The sequence below is a fragment of the Coturnix japonica genome, chromosome 1 (genome assembly GCF_001577835.2).
Source record: "Coturnix japonica isolate 7356 chromosome 1, Coturnix japonica 2.1, whole genome shotgun sequence".
Taxonomy (NCBI): Eukaryota; Metazoa; Chordata; class Aves; order Galliformes; family Phasianidae; genus Coturnix; species Coturnix japonica.
This window is the reverse complement of record NC_029516.1, coordinates 11,256,166-11,274,859: the sequence shown is the minus strand read 5'-3', so window position 1 is coordinate 11,274,859 and position 18,694 is coordinate 11,256,166. Positions and strand designations below refer to the sequence as shown.

The 18,694-nt window shown below is 43.6% G+C and overlaps 2 protein-coding genes across 9 annotated transcripts in view; one reads left to right on the top strand and one right to left on the bottom strand.

Annotated features, from left to right (window-relative positions):
• The window catches only part of RSBN1L (round spermatid basic protein 1 like), a 44,568-nt gene extending 33,338 nt beyond the window's left edge, over nucleotides 1-11,230 (top strand). For all 4 annotated transcript variants that reach the window (XM_015881752.2, XM_032442338.1, XM_015881676.2 and 1 more), the window contains 3 exons: nucleotides 912-1,079; nucleotides 5,073-5,181; nucleotides 5,270-11,230. In XM_015881752.2, coding sequence (XP_015737238.1) covers nucleotides 912-1,079; nucleotides 5,073-5,181; nucleotides 5,270-5,908 — 916 coding nt within the window. In that variant the 3' untranslated portion in view covers nucleotides 5,909-11,230. The remainder of the gene's footprint in view (nucleotides 1-911; nucleotides 1,080-5,072; nucleotides 5,182-5,269) is intronic.
• A 3,095-nt stretch (nucleotides 11,231-14,325) lies between these two features.
• TMEM60 (transmembrane protein 60) lies at nucleotides 14,326-18,474 on the bottom strand. 5 transcript variants are annotated; one of them, XM_015881309.2, is made up of 3 exons: nucleotides 18,352-18,449; nucleotides 17,696-17,745; nucleotides 14,326-14,977 (listed from the first exon to the last, which is right to left on the bottom strand). In XM_015881309.2, exon 3 carries the CDS (start codon nucleotides 14,934-14,936, stop codon nucleotides 14,532-14,534), a length of 405 nt encoding a protein of 134 aa, XP_015736795.1. In that variant the 5' UTR covers nucleotides 14,937-14,977; nucleotides 17,696-17,745; nucleotides 18,352-18,449; the 3' UTR covers nucleotides 14,326-14,531. The 5 variants fall into 5 exon arrangements, with proteins under 5 accessions (XP_015736795.1, XP_015736874.1, XP_015737025.1 ...); XM_015881388.2 differs by lacking the exon at nucleotides 17,696-17,745 and adding an exon at nucleotides 17,549-17,658 and having other exon boundaries at nucleotides 18,352-18,446; XM_015881539.2 differs by lacking the exon at nucleotides 17,696-17,745 and adding an exon at nucleotides 17,549-17,631 and having other exon boundaries at nucleotides 18,352-18,441.
• Nucleotides 18,475-18,694: the final 220 nt, after the last annotated feature.

Here is an 18,694-nt window from a genome sequence, read left to right as displayed (position 1 = left end):
GTATTCTCAGGTCCCGAAGACAATTGGAGGGTCTGGAACGAGGGCTGTTTGCCTTCAGTGGAAGTGAATTGGAATAAGGAACATTTTGAACAGACGGGGCATGCAGGAGCTCCTGGGGCCAGGCAAACTTCACCCAGAAGAGCAACAGAACCAAACCCCTTTACTGTATGGGCAGTTGAACCCTGGAAGAGGTTCTCCAGATCTTGTGCAGTCTCTGCCTTCGGAGTTGCTCAGAACTGACTGGAGACCTGAGCAACCTGCTGTAGTTGTGCATGGGAAGGCAGACCGCATGCTCTCTAGGTGTCACTTCCAACCTGGCATTTTAAGTAGCTCTTGAAAGAAATATTTTGTGGCACACAGTGCAGACTCAAGCTGGACACAGGAAAAGGCCTTGTATCACTGCTCACCTCTGTGTTGTGTCCTCCATGTTCATTAAACTTTGGGGAAATAGTCTTTTTGCTTCTCATTCCTAGTTCTATAATGTGGAATTAAATACGCATACGTGTTTTCTAACTGTTCAGTGGAATGGTAAAAGCTGCTTGAGAATGGGTTGCAGTGTTTATCAAACTGTTGCAGGCGTTGTTAGTGGAGTAGATGAATGCTCTTATAGCATGGCTCAGGTCAGCCTGAAGGCCCAGGCCTAACCTTGAATATGAAACTTCGGGGTGTTTTGTCAGGGCATGTAGATGAGAGAGTCTGAGTCATCGGGGCCTTTTGATGTACTTAGGAACCTGGCTAATTTTATTTGCACCACATCCTGATTTTTGCTCAGCTCGTTAAGTGTTTTGTTTGCTGTAAGGGTTACTGTCTTTCTCATTTGCCTGTATATTCTCACTGTCCTGTTGGCTGTGGGTAGATATCAGGTAAGTAAGGGAAATTTCTGTATCACCAACACTATTTTTCTTCTATAGAACTACCAATGAAATAAAAAACTTGCAGTACCTACCTCGAACCAGTGAACCACGTGAAATGCTGTTTGAAGACCGGACACGAGCCCATGCAGATCACATAGGACAAGGTTTCGAACGACAGACTACAGCTGCTGTGGGAGTGTTGAAGGCTGTGCACTGTGGAGAGTGGTATGTGTTGACTGACTTACTCAGCGAGGCATCTGGAAAATATTTGCATCGATTTCCATTTATTATCAGGAGATCGAGCACTGAATAGGCTAATCTAGTGTTAGAGGTATTTAAATAATACTTTGTAGATAACTGGGTTTTTTTCTGTATCTCTTTGCACAAGCTGTGCTTGTCTGCCCTTCAAAAAGTTGTGTACAGCCTTGCAGTGTGGCTGAAACTGGAAAGGTGCCTTGCAGCAGCAGTTTAATAGCTATGATTGAATCGCTGTAATTAAGTTGATGTTGGGTGTAAATGATACTTTGCACTTTGTTTTAATTTAAGTAATGTGCACATTGAGGTGGATTTCTGCTTCAGAGGTGCAGATGGAGGCCTTCGTTTTGGTGGTTCTGTGTGTTGTCTGGAAATGAGCAAAACTTACTTTTCTTACTTTAAAATTATGGCTGCTGTAACTCTCATTCATTAATGGTAGATTTCCTAAGAAGAATCTTCTTGGAGGCTGTGTGGTGGTCTTGAGCGTCTCTGTGAAATTCCCATGTGTGATTCAGGAAATAAATGTATCTTGTTAGAAGCTATTTACATTTTGACTGAATAAAGAAACCCCAAAAGCACGTGGGCTCCGTCGCCCAGAACAAAGAGTCATTGTTTCAGGAACTTCTGACCTTGGTTTGGGGGAATGACCTTAGTTTTGGAGGTTACCTTTGTATACTTAAATAGAACCACCTTCTGCTCTTTCTGTATTCCTGCCCAGAACTCCCTTTGGATGAGATCATGCAGATTTGTGTTACAGTGCAGGAGTTAATTGAGATAGGAAATAATTGTTGCTGGGAAAGAACTTGATTGCTCAGAAGTTAATGTGTTTTCACTTCAGACTCTGAGATTTTACAGTTTACTTCCTTGTCAGGTTCATGACGGCTGGAGCTTCAAAATCCCAGCTTGTTCTGGTTGTGAGAAGCCAGAGTGAATTAAGGCTGGGGAGTGGCAGCAGAGCAGGAGTTGGGCTACAGGCTGCACAGGGGGATGGTGGAGTCACCATCTGTGGAGATGCTCAAGAAACATGGAGATGTGGCACTGAGGGACATGGGTTAGTGGGGGAATATTGGCGGTAGGTGGGTGGTTGGACTGGATGATCTTAGAGGTCTCTTCCATCTGTGGTGATTCCACATGGTTCTCTGTAGAAGAGAGAAAAATATAACACAATTGATGGAATAAATATGATTTATTTGACCTACATGGTAACTTATTTCCCTTTCCACCTGTCAGTAGAGTTTTGAAAAGGCACCACGCCGCACTTATAAGCCCTGTTTAGTTTCTTTTGTATAATGAGACACCATTACTTTAACGCAGCACGTTAAAATAATTTCAGCTGTTATCTTTAGTAGCTTGTAAACTGTGAGTGTTTTATACTAAATGAAGCCATTGTGTGTGGGAACTTTGAAAACTGTATTGACAACAAAAGTGGAACTTGGAGATACGCCAGGAGTGCTGAGGGCGCTGTGGAAATAAAAACGCATGTTGTAACAAGCAGATACCTTATATTAACATATTTTCTTTCTCGGGAGAAAATAAAGCAATTCCAAGACTTGCTGAACTGAGAGGTTAGTTTGTATTTAGAGTAAGAGTGAATTGAGCGTGGAAAGAGCTGCTCGCTGCTTGTAGGGGAAATGTGTAGAAAAGCATTTGAAGCATAAGAAATTGCTTCCCTCGGCTGCTGAGCTGTTTGGGAAGTGCTGGCTGTGGTTGTGATGTGAATCCTTGTTCTAATAGATGTTAATGTTGGGTTTTGTGGTCAGAGGGGACTGAAGAAGAGGAGTCATGCTTTATGTTGTAGGTGCAGAGCTAGTAGGGGTGATGTGCGGGCTTGTTTTGCTTGGGTACTTCTTGGGCGAAATGTGTCTGTTTTAGTATTTGAGGGACTCTTCAGTGCCTACAACTGGACATTTATGTGGACAGATTACCTTACCATGAATAATTTTATATAAAACTGTGTTTGCCAACTGCTTTGAGAAGGAAAATAAGGATAATATGTCCGTATCAGTTTTATGAAGGGACTGCACTGTTACAAGATGGACATTCTTTTTCTTTCTCTCTGGGCATGCAGCATCAGTTCAATTCCTCCTGCAAGTCATTAGGACTGTAAAACTGTTGTTACTACTCAAGTGATACAAGTGGTAATTACATGTCTGGCTTACATGGATGTTTTTAAAGGATTTAAGCAGGAAGCCTTACAACCCCTTGTACTCCTGGTCTGACTATGGAAGTGGTGGCTGACTGTGCCCAGGGCACCTCTTAGTTTGGATTAAAAGTCTCTTTGGACATATGAGTGTTTTATGATCATTTCACTTGCTTCAGGTTGTACAAAATGAAATCTCACAGTAGTTTTGCTAATAATCATGTTTACAAACACAGAATTAAAAGTTCCCTGGCAATTTTCTGTGTTTACGAGAAGAATGCCATGTTTTGTGGTAGGATTGCAGTACAGTGTTGATAATGCGTTTTGTTGCTTGTGTATATAGGCAGGGAGAAAAATAATGATTAGAGAAATCATTTACTGTCCTGTGTCTTGACTTAATGCTTCAAACACTGAGTAAACTGCTGGGTATCTTCAGCCCGCTGATTAGAACTGGTTCTTCTAAACTTTTTGCTTTCAGTGCTGGAAACCTCTTCAGGAGGATATAGAAACGGGATGTAGAAATAAATGGAGTGAGAAGTTTCTGTCTTCCTAAAACTGGAAGTAAAATATGTGATGTGAAAAATTTCCCTGTAGTTGAACCTGGCCTTTTTTTCTCTGAAAATAGCTTGAACTGTTAGATGGTTGTTTTTGTTTTTGTTTTTTTTTTTCCCTTTATTGAGGTCATGACCTGAATCAAATGAATGCACCTCTTCAATTTAAAATCCCAGTGAACTTTGCATCACTGCCTGCTTCTTAAGACAAAACCAATACCATACATATGCTAAAACCACAAACGATTATCTTCTTGTACTCTGAAAACATGGTCAGCAATCGCTGTGCTGTGCTCAGAAATGCGTGGAGCTGTCCTGCCTTAGGGAGCACATCCCACTCATGGCCCAGCTGAGAGGTGAAGCTCCCCAGGGACAGGCGGCTGCTGTGCTGTCCCTGCATGGCAGCCAGATGGAAGGGCATCTCATCAACAGATGTTTCTTAAAATCTTTTTTTTGGGGGGGGGAAAGATAAATCCCTCAAAACCCACATGCAAAGCTTAGTTTTATGTGTTTACATAGAAAAACTGAATTTGATTTTTAGATTGGGAAGTGGTAAGGATTGTAGCTGGTCTGGCACGTTGTTAACTAATTCTAGATAATTCCTCTGGTGATATTATTAGATGAATGGTGCTTTTTTCAGGGAGGTGCTCTGGGATTGGAGGTGAATTCCTGTAACAGTTGGAATACTTGGGGAAGCTGTAATTCAGATCTTGCTCTTCTGTAGCTATGAATTCAGTACAAGCACTGGTGTATTTCCAGGGGGTGCTGTGTGTGTAGGGTGCTGCTCCTTGCTGCTCAGTGGTGTTGGGGCAGATGAGTGTAGAACCAGCTTTATTCTTAAGTCTGAACAGAGGCTGTGAGGCTGAGATACTGAGCAGTGCTTGCAGCAGTCTCACTACTGTTATGGTGTGCTTTGAGGTACCTGATGTCTGTATCACACTAAGAAGTGCTGGCAGAGTAAGCCTAGCATATCTGAGCCACCTGTCTTTTGTCAAGGCAGGTGGAGGTCAGTAGAAGTGTGGAGCTTTGACTGTTCATTGCTTCTCATACTAATACTTGTTTAAAACGTGAAAAAAGTGGATAATGCATTTAATCGGTATCGTTGACCTCATGATTGAGAACGAGCCATTTTAGTCAGCTTTTATTCTCTGAAATGTGGTTTATGTTAGAACTGCTAAGTTTATTTTTAGACCATTTCCTTTTTCCTTTATTACTGTTCTCTTTACCATTTTAGTTTCAGCCTCTGACCGAGCAATTCTTGCCTTCCTGTAGGTCTGAGCAGCCTCGTATAACCAAAGATGTAATTTGTTTTCATGCTGAGGACTTCTTAGAGGTAGTTCAGCGCATGCAGTTGGACTTGCATGAGCCTCCGCTCTCACAGGTAAGCATATTGTGAATCATTAATTAGAGGACTTGCAGAGGCCAATTAAGTTTTCAACCTTAATTTATTTCCTTTTTTTTCCCTTCAGTGTGTCCAGTGGGTTGATGATGCAAAACTGAATCAGCTGCGAAGGGAAGGCATTCGATATGCCAGAATTCAGTTGTTTGACAACGACATCTATTTCATCCCGAGGAATGTTGTGCACCAGTTCAAAACAGTGTCAGCAGTGTGCAGCTTGGCGTGGCACATCCGGCTCAAGCTGTATCATTCGGAAGAAGAGCCTTCCCCAAATGCAAGCACTCTCGAAGCAGGGACCTCTGCAGACCCCAAGTCTTCGGTTATGGGACTTCAGACTGACAGCAGGATTTGTACAATAAGCAAAAATACCTCCGAAGACGCCAAACTTTCAGACGCTCTGCAGCAAGAATTTGCGCTGATAAAACACGAACCTATTGCATCTCACCGAATAAAAGAGGAACCCATGAATGTTGATCTTACTGAAAAGACTGTGGCACCCCATGACAGCAGGGGTCAGAATGTTCAGACTAGATTGGATCAGGTTGAATTGACGGCGTTTAAGTTGGAAATGGATTCCAAATTTGAACCTGGCAACAAGGACTTACAAGGCAAGTTGTGCTCCGGCAGTCACGTCCATCCGGATGATACGAGACAACATAGTTCATATCCAAAACTGCATGGACAAAGAGAGGATGATTTTTTGCGCTAAATTTGTATATATTGTTTTAAAATTCCTTTTTAAACTTAATGATGTAATAATGTAAAGATTCATAAGTTCTGTGAGGCGAGTTTGTGACTTGCCTTCGCATCTGTTACAGAAGATAGTTATGTAGCTTTGTAACATTCCTCAGTGCCTGTCCATAACTGTGAAGTATCAAAGCACTTAGGGCCAGATGCACTGTAAACACTGCAGGTTTAACATAAAGAAGTCTTTAAATAATTTTGAGTTGTAGGTTTTAGAGTAGAGCTGACATTTAACATATATATTTTTTGTAAGATGAGCCAGAATTCTTTTTGACAATTCCAGGCTTTTCCATAGAGCTTATTTATACCAATTTTTTCATTTTAAATGTGTCAGCACTGTAGTGTAAATATCTTTTTTAAAAATCTTTTTAGTGTGATTTATACTGAAACGTGAGCCGCTTAATAAAGGTTCATAATAACAGATTGGTTTTATTTTTGGGTCTGCAAAAATAATTCAGTTAAACTGCCTCTGTCGATGGTTCTGTTCCTACCTGCACTAAGGCATAGGATGCCCTCACTCTGTTGCAGAGCGAGGAGCTGCAGCAAATGGAGGTAGAGCGGAGGCATTCTTTGTCAGCCGAGATCAAGTCAGAATGTGAGATCAGCCCTCCCTGCACAGCTGCTCATTAAAGGCGCTCTCCAGAGCCTGTCATCAGATGTTAAGGTGGAACAGACACAAACGTTACCTGCAGCCTTCCTGTGTCAGGAGGTTGGACGCCAGCTGGCTCCAGGAGCGCTGCCGGCATCTGTGTAGCTGTGCTGGGCAGGGTGGCAAACTCCTTTTGTGCTCATCTCCTCCCCTTGCGCAAGCCACAAGTCATAGGTTCCTTTCCATGTTTTAAAAGCAAAGCTCCTGTCAGTTATCTGACTAAATTAGAACAAAGAATGTTCTTAATTGGTTTCTCAAGCTATATTGGCTTCAGTTTGAGCAGTGGCCTGACGCTCACTCAGGCAGGTTTGGATCAGGATTGTTCCACGTGCTGATAGTGCAAGGCAGTACAGGTAGACTGGCCAGTGTGTCTGGTAGGAAGATTCCTCGAGTCCCAGGTTAGAAGTAACGATTCATCAGGAAAATAATAGTGGTTTCCATGTGTGACTGTTCACCTCTCTCTGCTCTACAGAACTCTGTAGTTTTCCTAACCTGTGTTCTGAGAGAAGAGGTTACAAGGCTAGCTAGCGTCTGATGTGGTAATGGCAAACACTCTGTAATTTAACTTATTTGTGTGTAACGTGTTGCTGTGTAGTACAAACACATCTGAACGCTGTTTCTTTTTCAGGTAGCTACAAACAGCAGTAACCTGCCCTGCAGCCTGTCCTTCAACTAAATATTTAAAACTTGAGATTCTAGGCCTGTTGTTATTTCTAAACTCCTCAAGTCTCCAGGTGTTTGGGGGAGAATTTTTTTTTTCCCTACAGCTTCTTGAAAATTATACATCCTTACAGGCACAAACCAAGACCTTTGATATGCTTAGTGATCACTTTTGCTTCAATTGTAGCAATAGAACGATGTGTTGTTTTCTTTCCCAGGTGTTGTCTACTTCAGCTATCCCAGGGCCTTTTGGTGCGAATGTTTCTTGCTCATAGGTTGTTAAACTTGTTACTTTGTACTTATGCCTGGCACTGAAATCAGCCATTTACCTGTTGTGTGCCCTGATGTGTTTAAATCTACAATAGGTCTGTTGAGGAATTACTAATTAAATCAGCATTTGAATTGCTAAACGTTACTCCTACGTAGCCATAATTATGTATTAGAGAAGCAATAGAATCATGAATCTCTTGGATGTGGCAGAATCTTATTGCTGTTTTCATGACTTCTGGCTAAGGGATGACTACCAGATCTGCAGCCTCAGGGATCTCGCTTCCCCTCACTCCGTAAGCAAATGGTTCATGTGTGATGTGTTAAGTTACTACTCCAGCACGCTCAGATTTGAGGTGTTAATTTGTTCCATGTAAGGATTTGAGCCTTTGTGACGATTTGAAATGTGCTCCCAGCTCCCATTGTGTTCTCTGGACAATCTGAAAGTTTCCACTCACAATCTCCCGGCTTTCTGAACACGGTGCCATTCTGTAGCCTTCCATTCGCTTTCTCTGTGCCAGCCATCACAGAGCAGGGAGGAGCTGCAGGTTGTAGCTTCTACCAAGCACGCAGCTTTTCAGATCTGTTAGTCGACAGCTCCAGCTTTATGAAAACCAGCCGGCCTTGATAGATGCTGCTTTTTCCCTCCCACTTTGAATCTCATTTGTATTCTGCTGATCCATATGCTGAGCATTCATTCTGGTTGAAGTATTGTTTTTTGGTCAGATCTTAGTGAAATATGTACATCACCTCCTTGGTGGCCGGCTGTTCTTTTCTCTGCGGGTCCTCTCTGCACTGAAGGAATCAGTATTGAAAACAGTGCCGTGAATATGACTTTACACTTACAGTAGAGCTTTTTTCCACTTGAAAACCTGCCCTCTGGTCTTGGCTGGTGTGCTCTCAAACTTCTGCTCAGGTACGTCTTCATCCCGACATTTTGCTTCTGAACTGCCCACGTTTTAAGCCCATTTTTTGTCACTTTTGGAATTTCAAGAGAGAAGTAGCAGCAGTTCTTACAATTTTAATGTACCGTTTATTTTTGAGATAAATTAGATCTTGGCTGTTAGGCAGAGCTTGAAGAGAGGACACGAACAGTACGCAACCCATGGCTGTTGGAACTGCCACTGTACACAAACGTGCAAGGGTTTGCATTGAGTGGCTGCAGCGGGATACACCTGGCTTGCTTTGAAAGCCAAACTTTGTCCTCTAGCAGTGGTGTATTCATGTTGATGTGGTTGCTTTTCAAGAGGGAGGATGATTTCTGAGAGTTTCAGCTCCCGTGTTGTTCATTAGTCTGGCAAAAGTCTTTGGTGTCAACTGGTCCTACGCGATAACTTCTGCTCTTATCGCATGCATCAGCTTCACATCCCGACTTTTGCTCCAGCAATAAATCTTCCCTGCCCTGCGATGTACTGAAACCAGTCTTTGCTTGTTGCTTTTTCCTTCTCCCTGGACTTCAGTTTTCTATAACTGTTCTTTGGCTGAAATCTCTGGTGTTCGAGTTCTCTTTGGCCCGCGTTCTTCTGCAGATGGGAAAAATCCGTGTGAGGCGCAGTGTGCATACTGCAGTGGTGGTCACATCCGTGTGCTTGCCGTGCTGTCCCAGCTAACAACACGATGTGCAGAACCTTAGAGATGCTTCCCTACATCCTGCACTGTTTTTGTGGGTAGCGAAGAGCTGCGTTGTTACTGACCCCACCAGTAGCTCTCCAGGTGGTCGTCAATTACTGGCGCTTTTGCATCTCACTGGCAGCTGGCTTCATGTGTTACATACAAGTGTTACTGGTGTTGTGTCACCCCCCCGGCCCTCTGATGCCTGCAAATTGACTCCAAAACAGCCTTTTCATTACAGGTACTGCTGGCATGCAGATTTCCCCTTCCTTGTTACTCTAGTGAATATTTCAATACTTTAATGGAAATATTAGTTCTATCTAGTATTAGAAATAAAGTATTATTTCAGAGGGTGATGATTTAAGTATTCATCTGTGAAAGAATTCCTTGGTGATGAATAAAATTGATTTTTAAGCAAAAATACATGTGCGCAGTAAATACGTTGGCATTGCAGATAACGTAGGGAATGGAAACGTGGAACGGTTCGCTGCTGTGGAAACAGATTGGCAGAATGTTATGAACTTGGAACCTTGAAGAAGTCTTCCAGGAAACATAAGGAAAATATTTGTTCAAACAAGACCATTTTCTAATATGTGCATGTGAATAAGAATGCTGAATTGATGGGAAAAAAAGTAAATCCATATTTTCTTTATTCTTATGGGAAAAAGACCCATTCTGAGAGGGGTTACCACCTGATCCTACTGATGAAAGCTGTACTAGTTCTGATCAAATGGTAAGACATCTCTGTGGGCTTCTCAGCTGCAAATGCGTTGTCGTGGTGGTTGGATGAAGCTGAGTTCACTTGTAGGTAGCCAGCGCCTCTGAGCCCACTGTGAATGTGTGCGAGTCATAAATGGGAAGGATGGCTTCTGATTTTGTTTGCTGTGTAAGACACTGTTCAAAATGCTTTCCTGGGTTGTGAGTACCTGTAATGCTCGTTTATTTGGTACCTTACTAGGTGGATGAAACGCACTTTAAGAACTGTGTAGTCGGCAATGCTGATGATTTGTGCCGATCCCACTGAGTTTCCACACATGAACACTTGGGAACCTTTGACTCCCATTGGTCAGTCATTTCATTTTGCTTAAAGAATAGAAACAATTCTGCTGTGTGTGCAGCTTCTCACCCCACAGCAGTGGTTAACTTCATGGTATCTAGGTGCTAGTCCTGTTAGACTCACTGGGATATGGACTTCCCCAATCTCGTTATTAGATTTGGGCCACTGTGTTCCTTTGTACTGTGATGCTGTTATCGCTTCTGCTTTAGAGCTGGTCTGTACCCAAGTGCCAGGGAACCACTGGTTGCCTTGTATTCTGGTCACGCTGATAGACAGCCTTCTGATGAGGTCATTAGTCCTAAATACTCCTTCAACATTTGGTGTATGGATGTGATTCTGATGCCGTGATTAAAGGAGCAGATTAAAGTTCTATTTTTATCAAGTTTTATTTTTCAGTAACTATTTTGATACGTTTATTTCTACTGACTGATTTCCATTTCACCTGAACGAGAATGTGGTGTGTTGTAGAGGACAGGCTTGTGTTTTAAGGGCTGCTTTCCATGGACTTTGTGTGTTTTGGACCTGGCTGTATCATAGGGCAGTTAGCTGAGAATGGCGCTCTGCAGAGTCTCAAGAAGAAAACCTTGCCAATTAGACCTACTTTTCTATTGGGCAAATGTGAAAATTTCCCTGAGATAAAGATTTTGCTTCTGTACTACTGTGTTTATTTGTCAGAAATAGTACTGCTTTCATCCCTTAAATCATCCCGTAACTCAGCCCTGTGCTATCTTGCTTTGAATGTTGTCATCCGTGCCAAGCAGTACGTTTGGAATGCCTGTATGCATTCAGGTTCAAGTTGGGGATGTATGTTGCACAACTGTATCTTCCAAGTACAAGAACAGAGAACTTTGTGCTGACAAATCAAGAAAAGCAATATGAATAAGTAATGGGAAAACTTAGTTTCATGGTCTTTTCCACGTGTGCATTGAGTATTTATTTTCCTGAATCTGACAAAAGCAGATACTCATCTATAATGCATGCTGAAGTGTTCAAGCTTGTATGAATGATTTGAATAGAAATAAATGATCTAGAATGTCACCATATATATGCTATCAGTATATATATCATCTATATGTCAGTCATCAGCATGTGATCAGTAATGCTTCATTTCAGAAGACAAAACTTTTCAGTTGCCTTCTGAAGCAGATCTGTCCCCCGGCTCCCCGTCACAGCTGTGACACATAACTGGGATAGGCGTTGTCATCTGTACCACCATGTAACTGGGTGTGACTTGTGGCAATTCAGGATGAGCCATTTCAGCATCAGCTTTCTGTGCTCCCTGATGCTTTATCAAATCTGCCTTTATGTTTCACTTTATGATGAGGAGATAAGCGTAAATGTAAGGAAGTGTGAGAAGTGCTCATCCTGGTTCAGTGCTGTAACCAATGCCTTTGAGAAAATGGTGATTAGAAACAGCTGCAATTCCCGCAACAGCTTCTGAAGAGTCATGGTGAGCTTTGTATTGGATTTTTCCGAATGAAGTTCTGATAGCAGAAAAAGGCAGAAGGGTATGAAGGTATCGCAGCAGCAGCTCTAAATCAGCGTTAGAACCAATGTGAAGTACCAAATCAAAAGGGATATTCCTCTCATCAAAGTACCTCTGACAGGACCAAGAAGGAATTGGCAAAACTCAGTGCTTCCAGGTGTCTGCATCCTAAGAATGTCTTGTGATGAATTAAGTTGTGCATAAGCTATGCAGGACAGCGGGAGGAAAGTGCTGCTCCAGCATTTCGAATCAGAAATTTATTTCAAGGTTTTTAAGTAAACCCTTAAAAATGCATGAAGAACAAAATCTCCCCTGAAACAATAAAAAAAATGTGTGAGTAGGCAGCAATTCTGAGATTTAGAATCATAGACTCGATCATGTTGGAAAAGACCTCAAAGATCATCGAGTCCAACCACAACCCAACCATACTACCCTGGGTGAAAGCCCTCTGCTAAATCATGTCCCTGTGCACCACATCCAATTGGTTTCTAAACACATCCAGGGATGGTGACTCAACCACCGCCCTAGGCAGCCTGTTACAGTGCTTAACAACCCTTTCCAAAGTGTTTCCTGACGCCCAACCTGAACCCCCTCCTGATGCAACCTAAGGCCATTTCCCCTCGTCCTGTCACCAGTGAAAAGAATTTGGAACAACTGTGCTCAGTCCTAGTAAACTGGAGATGCCAAACTCCAGGTAATAGTAGGTGCATCTGTGAGCTAGAGCGGATTTATTAAGGAGGCACAGTCACTTTTGCAATTCACCTTGTAATATAGCAGGTCCTAAAGAGGCTGGTTCCTGTTCTTCCATCAGTTACAACCATCTGTTAACATCAGAAGCTTCAGTGAGGAAAGCACTTCCGAGCAGGAGGGGTTTTGGCTTTTTTGCTGCTTGTGCTATCTTCAGATGTGGAAAGGCTGTGTACGCTCGCTCTTACACTTGGTGCCCTAAGATGCTGTATCAAGGTGATTCTGTCATATTCTCCATCAAGCCTTATTCAGGACTGAGACCCCGTCACCTAAGTTCAGATGCTGGTTATGTGTTTGCAGCAAGCGGCACATACAAGTTTACCATGATTCGGAGGTTGGTTGGTCTTAGCATAATTTTCACCTTTTCCATTATTTTTTAAGGCATCCAATAAACGTTTTTGTATGAAGCCTCACTTGCCAGCCATGGGACATAACAGAGAACGCATCCCAGCCATGGGAGCCAGAGAAGGTGCACAGACTGCTCCGTGCATCATGTATGTATGTGCACTTGTTTCCCATAGCAGGCTGGCTGGGGAGCTTGCGCTGAGGTGAATGCCCTTCCTCCTGCCCCCAGCCTCCCTCAGCTATGCCCAGCTGCGGTGCTGTTTTCACTTCAAACTCACAAAGATGCCAAAGCCTGTTCAGGAGTGGGCAGGACTTGAACACGCAGGCACTGCTGAAGGTTTTTTCAGAGCTTAGTGGGAAACAGGGATACCTCCCAAAGGGGAACGCCGCTACCGAAGGAATGAAAATGTGTTGTTCAATTGGTTTTTTCCTTCTGAAGGGAAGAAAAGTTCTTGGCTTATTTCAGCTTCCCATGTATTTATTCCACGTCTGTCTGTATGACTGAAGAGCAAGCAAAAAAATCTATGGGTGGAAGATGACCTTTCCTTTTTAGAGGACACTTCGTTGAACACAACTAGTTAATATTTTTCCCGCGAGGCATTTTAATGTCATTGATCGCTGTTACCTCAGCAGTAACGAGCTCTTTTCACTCACTGAAAACTTTTTTGTACCCAGAAAATGGATCAGCACGTTCAGTGTATGATGATGTCCTAAGAAGCTCTTAGATTTGAATTTGATGTTATCCTGATTCCTGGAAGAGCATATAGGATTCTTGTTCGGTTCTTCCCAGAAGTCCCATTCATTGTATTTGTTATGTGAAGAAGTACTTCTGCTCCCATTTGTGTTTGCTGATGCTCCAAAAAGACATAGCCTCACCTCTGCGTATTTAATACACCACAACATTAAAAATCACAGTATCACAGTCTCATGCGGGTTGGAAGGGACCTTAGAGATCATCGAGTCCAACTCCCAAGATTCGAGCCTCCTGTGTAGCAGAGCGGCACTTCTACCACTTGCGCCACAGGGGGGATTCAAACCTGGGCCTCTGGTGTTGCAAAGCGGCATTCCTACCACTGTGCCACCGGAAGCGCCAAAAATAACATCTTTTTCCTTAAAATACCACTTCCTGCAGGTAGAAATGAATTATTACAGCAGCTGCAGTCTAATCTTAAAGCACAAGTGACTTCTCCCTAGGAGCGCTGACTGTAATCATCACAGTCTTCCTCTTCTCAATGTTAGGCTGCTGGCGTAGTTGAGCTACTAACTTTTTCCCTAGGTGAATGTATTGTTTATGTTCCAGCATTTAAGAACTCAATTTAGTTTCAGGTTTTTTATACTAAAAGAGGATTCTTATGTCAGAAAGATGACGCTAAGTTACTTTATTCCTTTGTTGCTCTTTTTTAGTGGCTTCCATTTGTTGCTGACTCTTAAATTTAGGACATCATAAAAATGAACAGGGTTATTCAGTGGTATAGAATGGCTGTGGTTCCTTCTGGTACCTGTCTGCATGGGAAAAGACTTAACTTTATTCCATATAACGAACAAGCATGTTAAAACACCTTATTTGGAACAAATACTTTTATTTACAAGAGAAGGTTTGACCATTTTAAAATAAAAAATGGTACAAGTCTGGTCTTCAGCCTGGTACAGGTCACGTCTCCAGCATGTTTCCTTAGGAGGCATTCTGGTTTAGGGATCACATCTGTAGCAAAACCAGTAATCCAGCAAATCAGTACCAAATCTCCGACGGGAGAGCCACGTACAGCTTAGTCTCTTCTTACATAGAAAATATTGTAGCCGAGTTCAATCATACCCCCAATAAGCAAGGCCCACAATGGGATAAATACATAGGCTAGTTTCATTGTGGTGAATTGCTGCAGCTTAGCACAGAGTGCAAGGCAGAAGGCTAATTTAAGCAGCATTGCAATGAGATACCAGGTTTTCTTCTTGATGTTCTGGGAGCCATTGCGAGGGTCAAAGCCAGACTTGCAACGTCCAGCCATCTTTACAATTAACATAACTAAAAGAATAGTATCAAATATCCAGACTGGAATGAAAATGAGGAACCAGTTCCATGGTGCTTTCTCATCCAACTTCAGCACCAGCATGATGAGGAAGAGTAACGTAAAAAGCCATGTCAGTAGTACTCTTTGTGCCAGGGACATTCTCATTTAAACAGCTTGGAGAGGAAGTCTGGCAAGTGGTCAGCAACCTAACAAAACAAAACAGAGGAGGGCCATCAAAAGCTGTCACTGCACAACCACCAGACGTACTCTGTGCACAGGCCAACTGGTTTTCCCACCGTCTGCATCAGTGCAAACTGTGTCCTGGCATTTCCTTCAGAGCTCCCCTTCTCAGTGACATGCTCTCTGCTGGTTCCCCAGTCCTAGTGCCTTAGCTCAGCTGTGTCACCTACCTCTCACTTAGGTTAGCTATCAACCTCACTTAAAGGTTTTTCTATATTGAGCACATGGTTCAGAGCTGTTTTCCTCCTGTACCAAAGTACTCTTAGCTCATACTTGAAAATAAAGCTAACAATTCCCTTTCTGTGGTAAGCGATCCCATTAAAATACAAGCCTGCTAATAAGCACAAATAACAAACTATCTGAACAATCCTGCAGTCTACAGCTGAAATGACCCAGTAAGTGCTACTATCACCTCCTTCTGTCAAACAGCATTCTTAAAATACTGAGGGTTATGGAAAATGCTTGTTTTGTGGCAGGTATCTAAAGCGTGCAGGCACTGGCTGATAGGAATACTTCCATTCATTGGCCTGGTAGTATGTTTAAATTGCAGTGTAGTCATGATGAAAGAAAAACAGGAACAAATCTTATCAGCCATTGCACTCATAAAGGTTTCTGTATTCCTAAATGAGATTTTTAACCACTGCAGCTGCAGGAAGACTTTCACTGCGAGTCTGAAGTACCAACTTTAAAGCAGGAACAGGAAGAACTATGATCCTCCTTAGTCATCCAAACTACAAAGATGAATAATTACATCCCAGTGAAACAATGCTAGAAAAGGCTTCATAAGCAACTGTTTTCAACATTTGAGATTTAGAGATGTAATAAAAATTACTTCTGTAAAACCAAGATCGTTTCGCTTGAGATAAACTGAACTTTGTTTTGTTCCAGCTGACAGAACCCAGCACCTGACCTTCCCTGCCAGCTCCCAGGGGGGCAGATGAGCCCCTGTTCCTTGCAGGCACTGCTGGCTCCTGCTGTGGCTGCTGTTCTTACTGATGTTCACCAGATCCACCAACTAAGTCTATTCAACTCCCTGAACAGGGAGAAAACTATTAGCAACATTTCCCTTCTAATTAGGTTTTTGTTTTCCACGTTAGAATACTGAACTAGACTAGGGGACAATCATTCTGTATGCCACTAAAATCATCCCTCTGACACCTGTTTTGTGATTCAACAAACTTTCTTATTTGCTCTGACTTAAAGGGCAAAAGTGGGATTTGTTCTAAAGAACAGATCTGGCCAAGCCTAAAATCATCTCAGTTGGAGTTACTGTTAGTGCAGCTCCTTCCTGACCCTCGGGTCACCCCAGGCCAGCTTCTTGAGCTGAACAACTGAAAATAAAGTTTTAAATAGTATTTTTGTAGCTTGCTCAGACTGCCTACGGGTGTGATGAAAGCCAGTTACTGAAGAGCAGAACTGGCACCCATCCTCAGGGATGTGGTGGAGCTGAGCAGCAGCATTTACATTGCTAAGCAGGCAGAAAAAAAAAACAGAGGGCAGTTCAGTTAGCATCGCTCTGGCTGCAGGAACACACATAAACCAGATGGGAGACAGGACTACAGAACAACTATTAAAAACCACCTTAAGTATTTCCTGCTCTTTGAAAGTATTTCCAGTATCCTCAAGTACAAGTTGATGGCTACAGTGAAGACTGCAGTGATCTGAAACTTTCAACGTTCCCTTCATGAAAATATTCCAGAGAACTCGCTCTGGAAATCGTCGTGACAAACACTACAGGGAGAAGAACCTCTTATTTGCAAACTGAGAAACCAAAGAAGCAGACTGGAAACTTGTGCCTGCAAGGCAAAAGGAAATTCAACACTCTTAGAACTATCAGGTTATTGGATACTTGAAGAAGGTGCTATCAACTGTCTCTGGAGAAAAGAGAATGTGAATGGGAAGGGACCCTTTGAGTCATCTAGTTCAACTCCCCTGCAATAAACACGGCCATCTACAATTAGATCAGGTTGCCCAGAGGCCTGTCCAGCCTGACCTTGAATATCTCCAGGGATGGGGCATCCACCACCTCTCTGAGCAACCTGTCCCAGTACCTCACCACCCTTATTGTAAAAACAAAATAAAAATGAAAGCTACAGAAGTTGGATGGGGCTTCTTAGTTAGGAAGTTGCTCACTTCATGAGGTTCAGAACCACCCTGTAACACAATTTAAACAAGCAGATGAAAACCTCAGCAAGGGATGTGATGCTGCCTTTCATTTACGTAGTTAAGAGATGTACCTGCACGACTGGACAAGGACTGCAAGGCTCCACTCAGTTTTATGAGTGTTGTAGGGGTGAAAATTCAACAGATCCAAGGGTACCTCTGAGATCTCACAGTCCTGCACTAGTACAAGCACAGGAAGCCAAAAAAACCCCCTAAAATCTGGCAGCTGGGTATACAGACAGCAGTGATGGAGGGTTTGATGACAAGAAGAATGTGGCCATACTTTGTAAGGAAAGAAAGAATAGTATTTGCAGGCAGCTGGAGGAGAGCTATCACATAGATCCCTATGAAAGGGGTGTGAATCTGGTACGCACCTGAACTAGTTCTGTGAAAGCACTGAAGTAATGTCAGCGGCAGAGTATAAAAATAAAAACGCTGTTGGCTCCTAATAGAACTGCTGTAATTAGCAGGAAAGGAAAATTATCTGTGAGGAGAGACACTGTGTAAGTAGTGCTACTGACCTCAGTGGGATGAGCACAATAATTAGAATATTGTGTTAGCTCATTGTGTCCTGTTTAGAAGGAAAACACAGGAAAGTTAAACACAGCATTCAGCTCTGTGTTAACAACGTAAAGCTCACATAAAACAACGTGTGTTTACACGTAAAGCTCAAAAGTTACTTCAGTTCTAAGAACTGAAGCCCAACTCCATATAAATCTAACGACTAAATGTCATTTGAAGGCTGACTCGGTGGGTATCTGAGCAATGGGACACGTTCCCGTAGGCCCATTATAAGAACGCACTTACTTCGTTGGAGGCTTCTTTCACGGCTTCTTTCAGTGCCTCGCAGCGCAGCAGCAACGAGCGCAGGGGAGAACGAAGCCCAGAACCACGGGATGAGCCCAGCGGGTCCTGGGCCCACAGGGAGCAGCAGATCCGGACCCCACAGAACACTCCGAACCCAGCCCTTATGTCTCACAGTGACTCGGGCAGCCCGGGGCCCTGACCGCCCTCAGGCTTTGTGTTCTCACAGCGCTCAGCACCACAGGCCTTTCCCTCAGGGCCGGGTTGGAGCGGCCCGCCCGGCACGGCCTCGCTGGGACTTCCCACGACCGAACCACCCCCTGACGGGCCCCGATGGCGCTGTGTCCCCGGACCCGCTGTCCCCGCTACGTACCGCCCGGCCTGAGGCCTCCCCGCGGACCGTCCCGGCGCATCCCCGGCGAACCCGGCTCCGCGCAGCAGCGCGGCTCCGCCCGCTCCGCTTCGCCACAGAAAACCCCGCCCCCTTCCCTCTCGCTGCTCTCTATTGGGCAGCAGGGAGGTATCTCTTACTGCTCTCCCTCTCTCATTGGCTCGGCGAGACGCTCATCAAAACGAGTTTGCCCCTCCCCTCCCGGCCGGCGGTTGGTGCAGGTTCAGCCTTCAGCCCGCCTACCTCCCTTCCTCTCGCCGCCTATTGGCTCAAAGAGCCGTCAATCACTCCATCTAAACCCGCCCAGCACGGAGCCCTCAGTGCG

Excerpts from the sequence above, each read along its gene's own strand:
- TMEM60 (XM_015881216.2), bottom strand. The coding sequence starts at position 14,936 with ATGAGAATGTCCCTGGCACAAAGAGTACTACTGACATGGCTTTTTACG.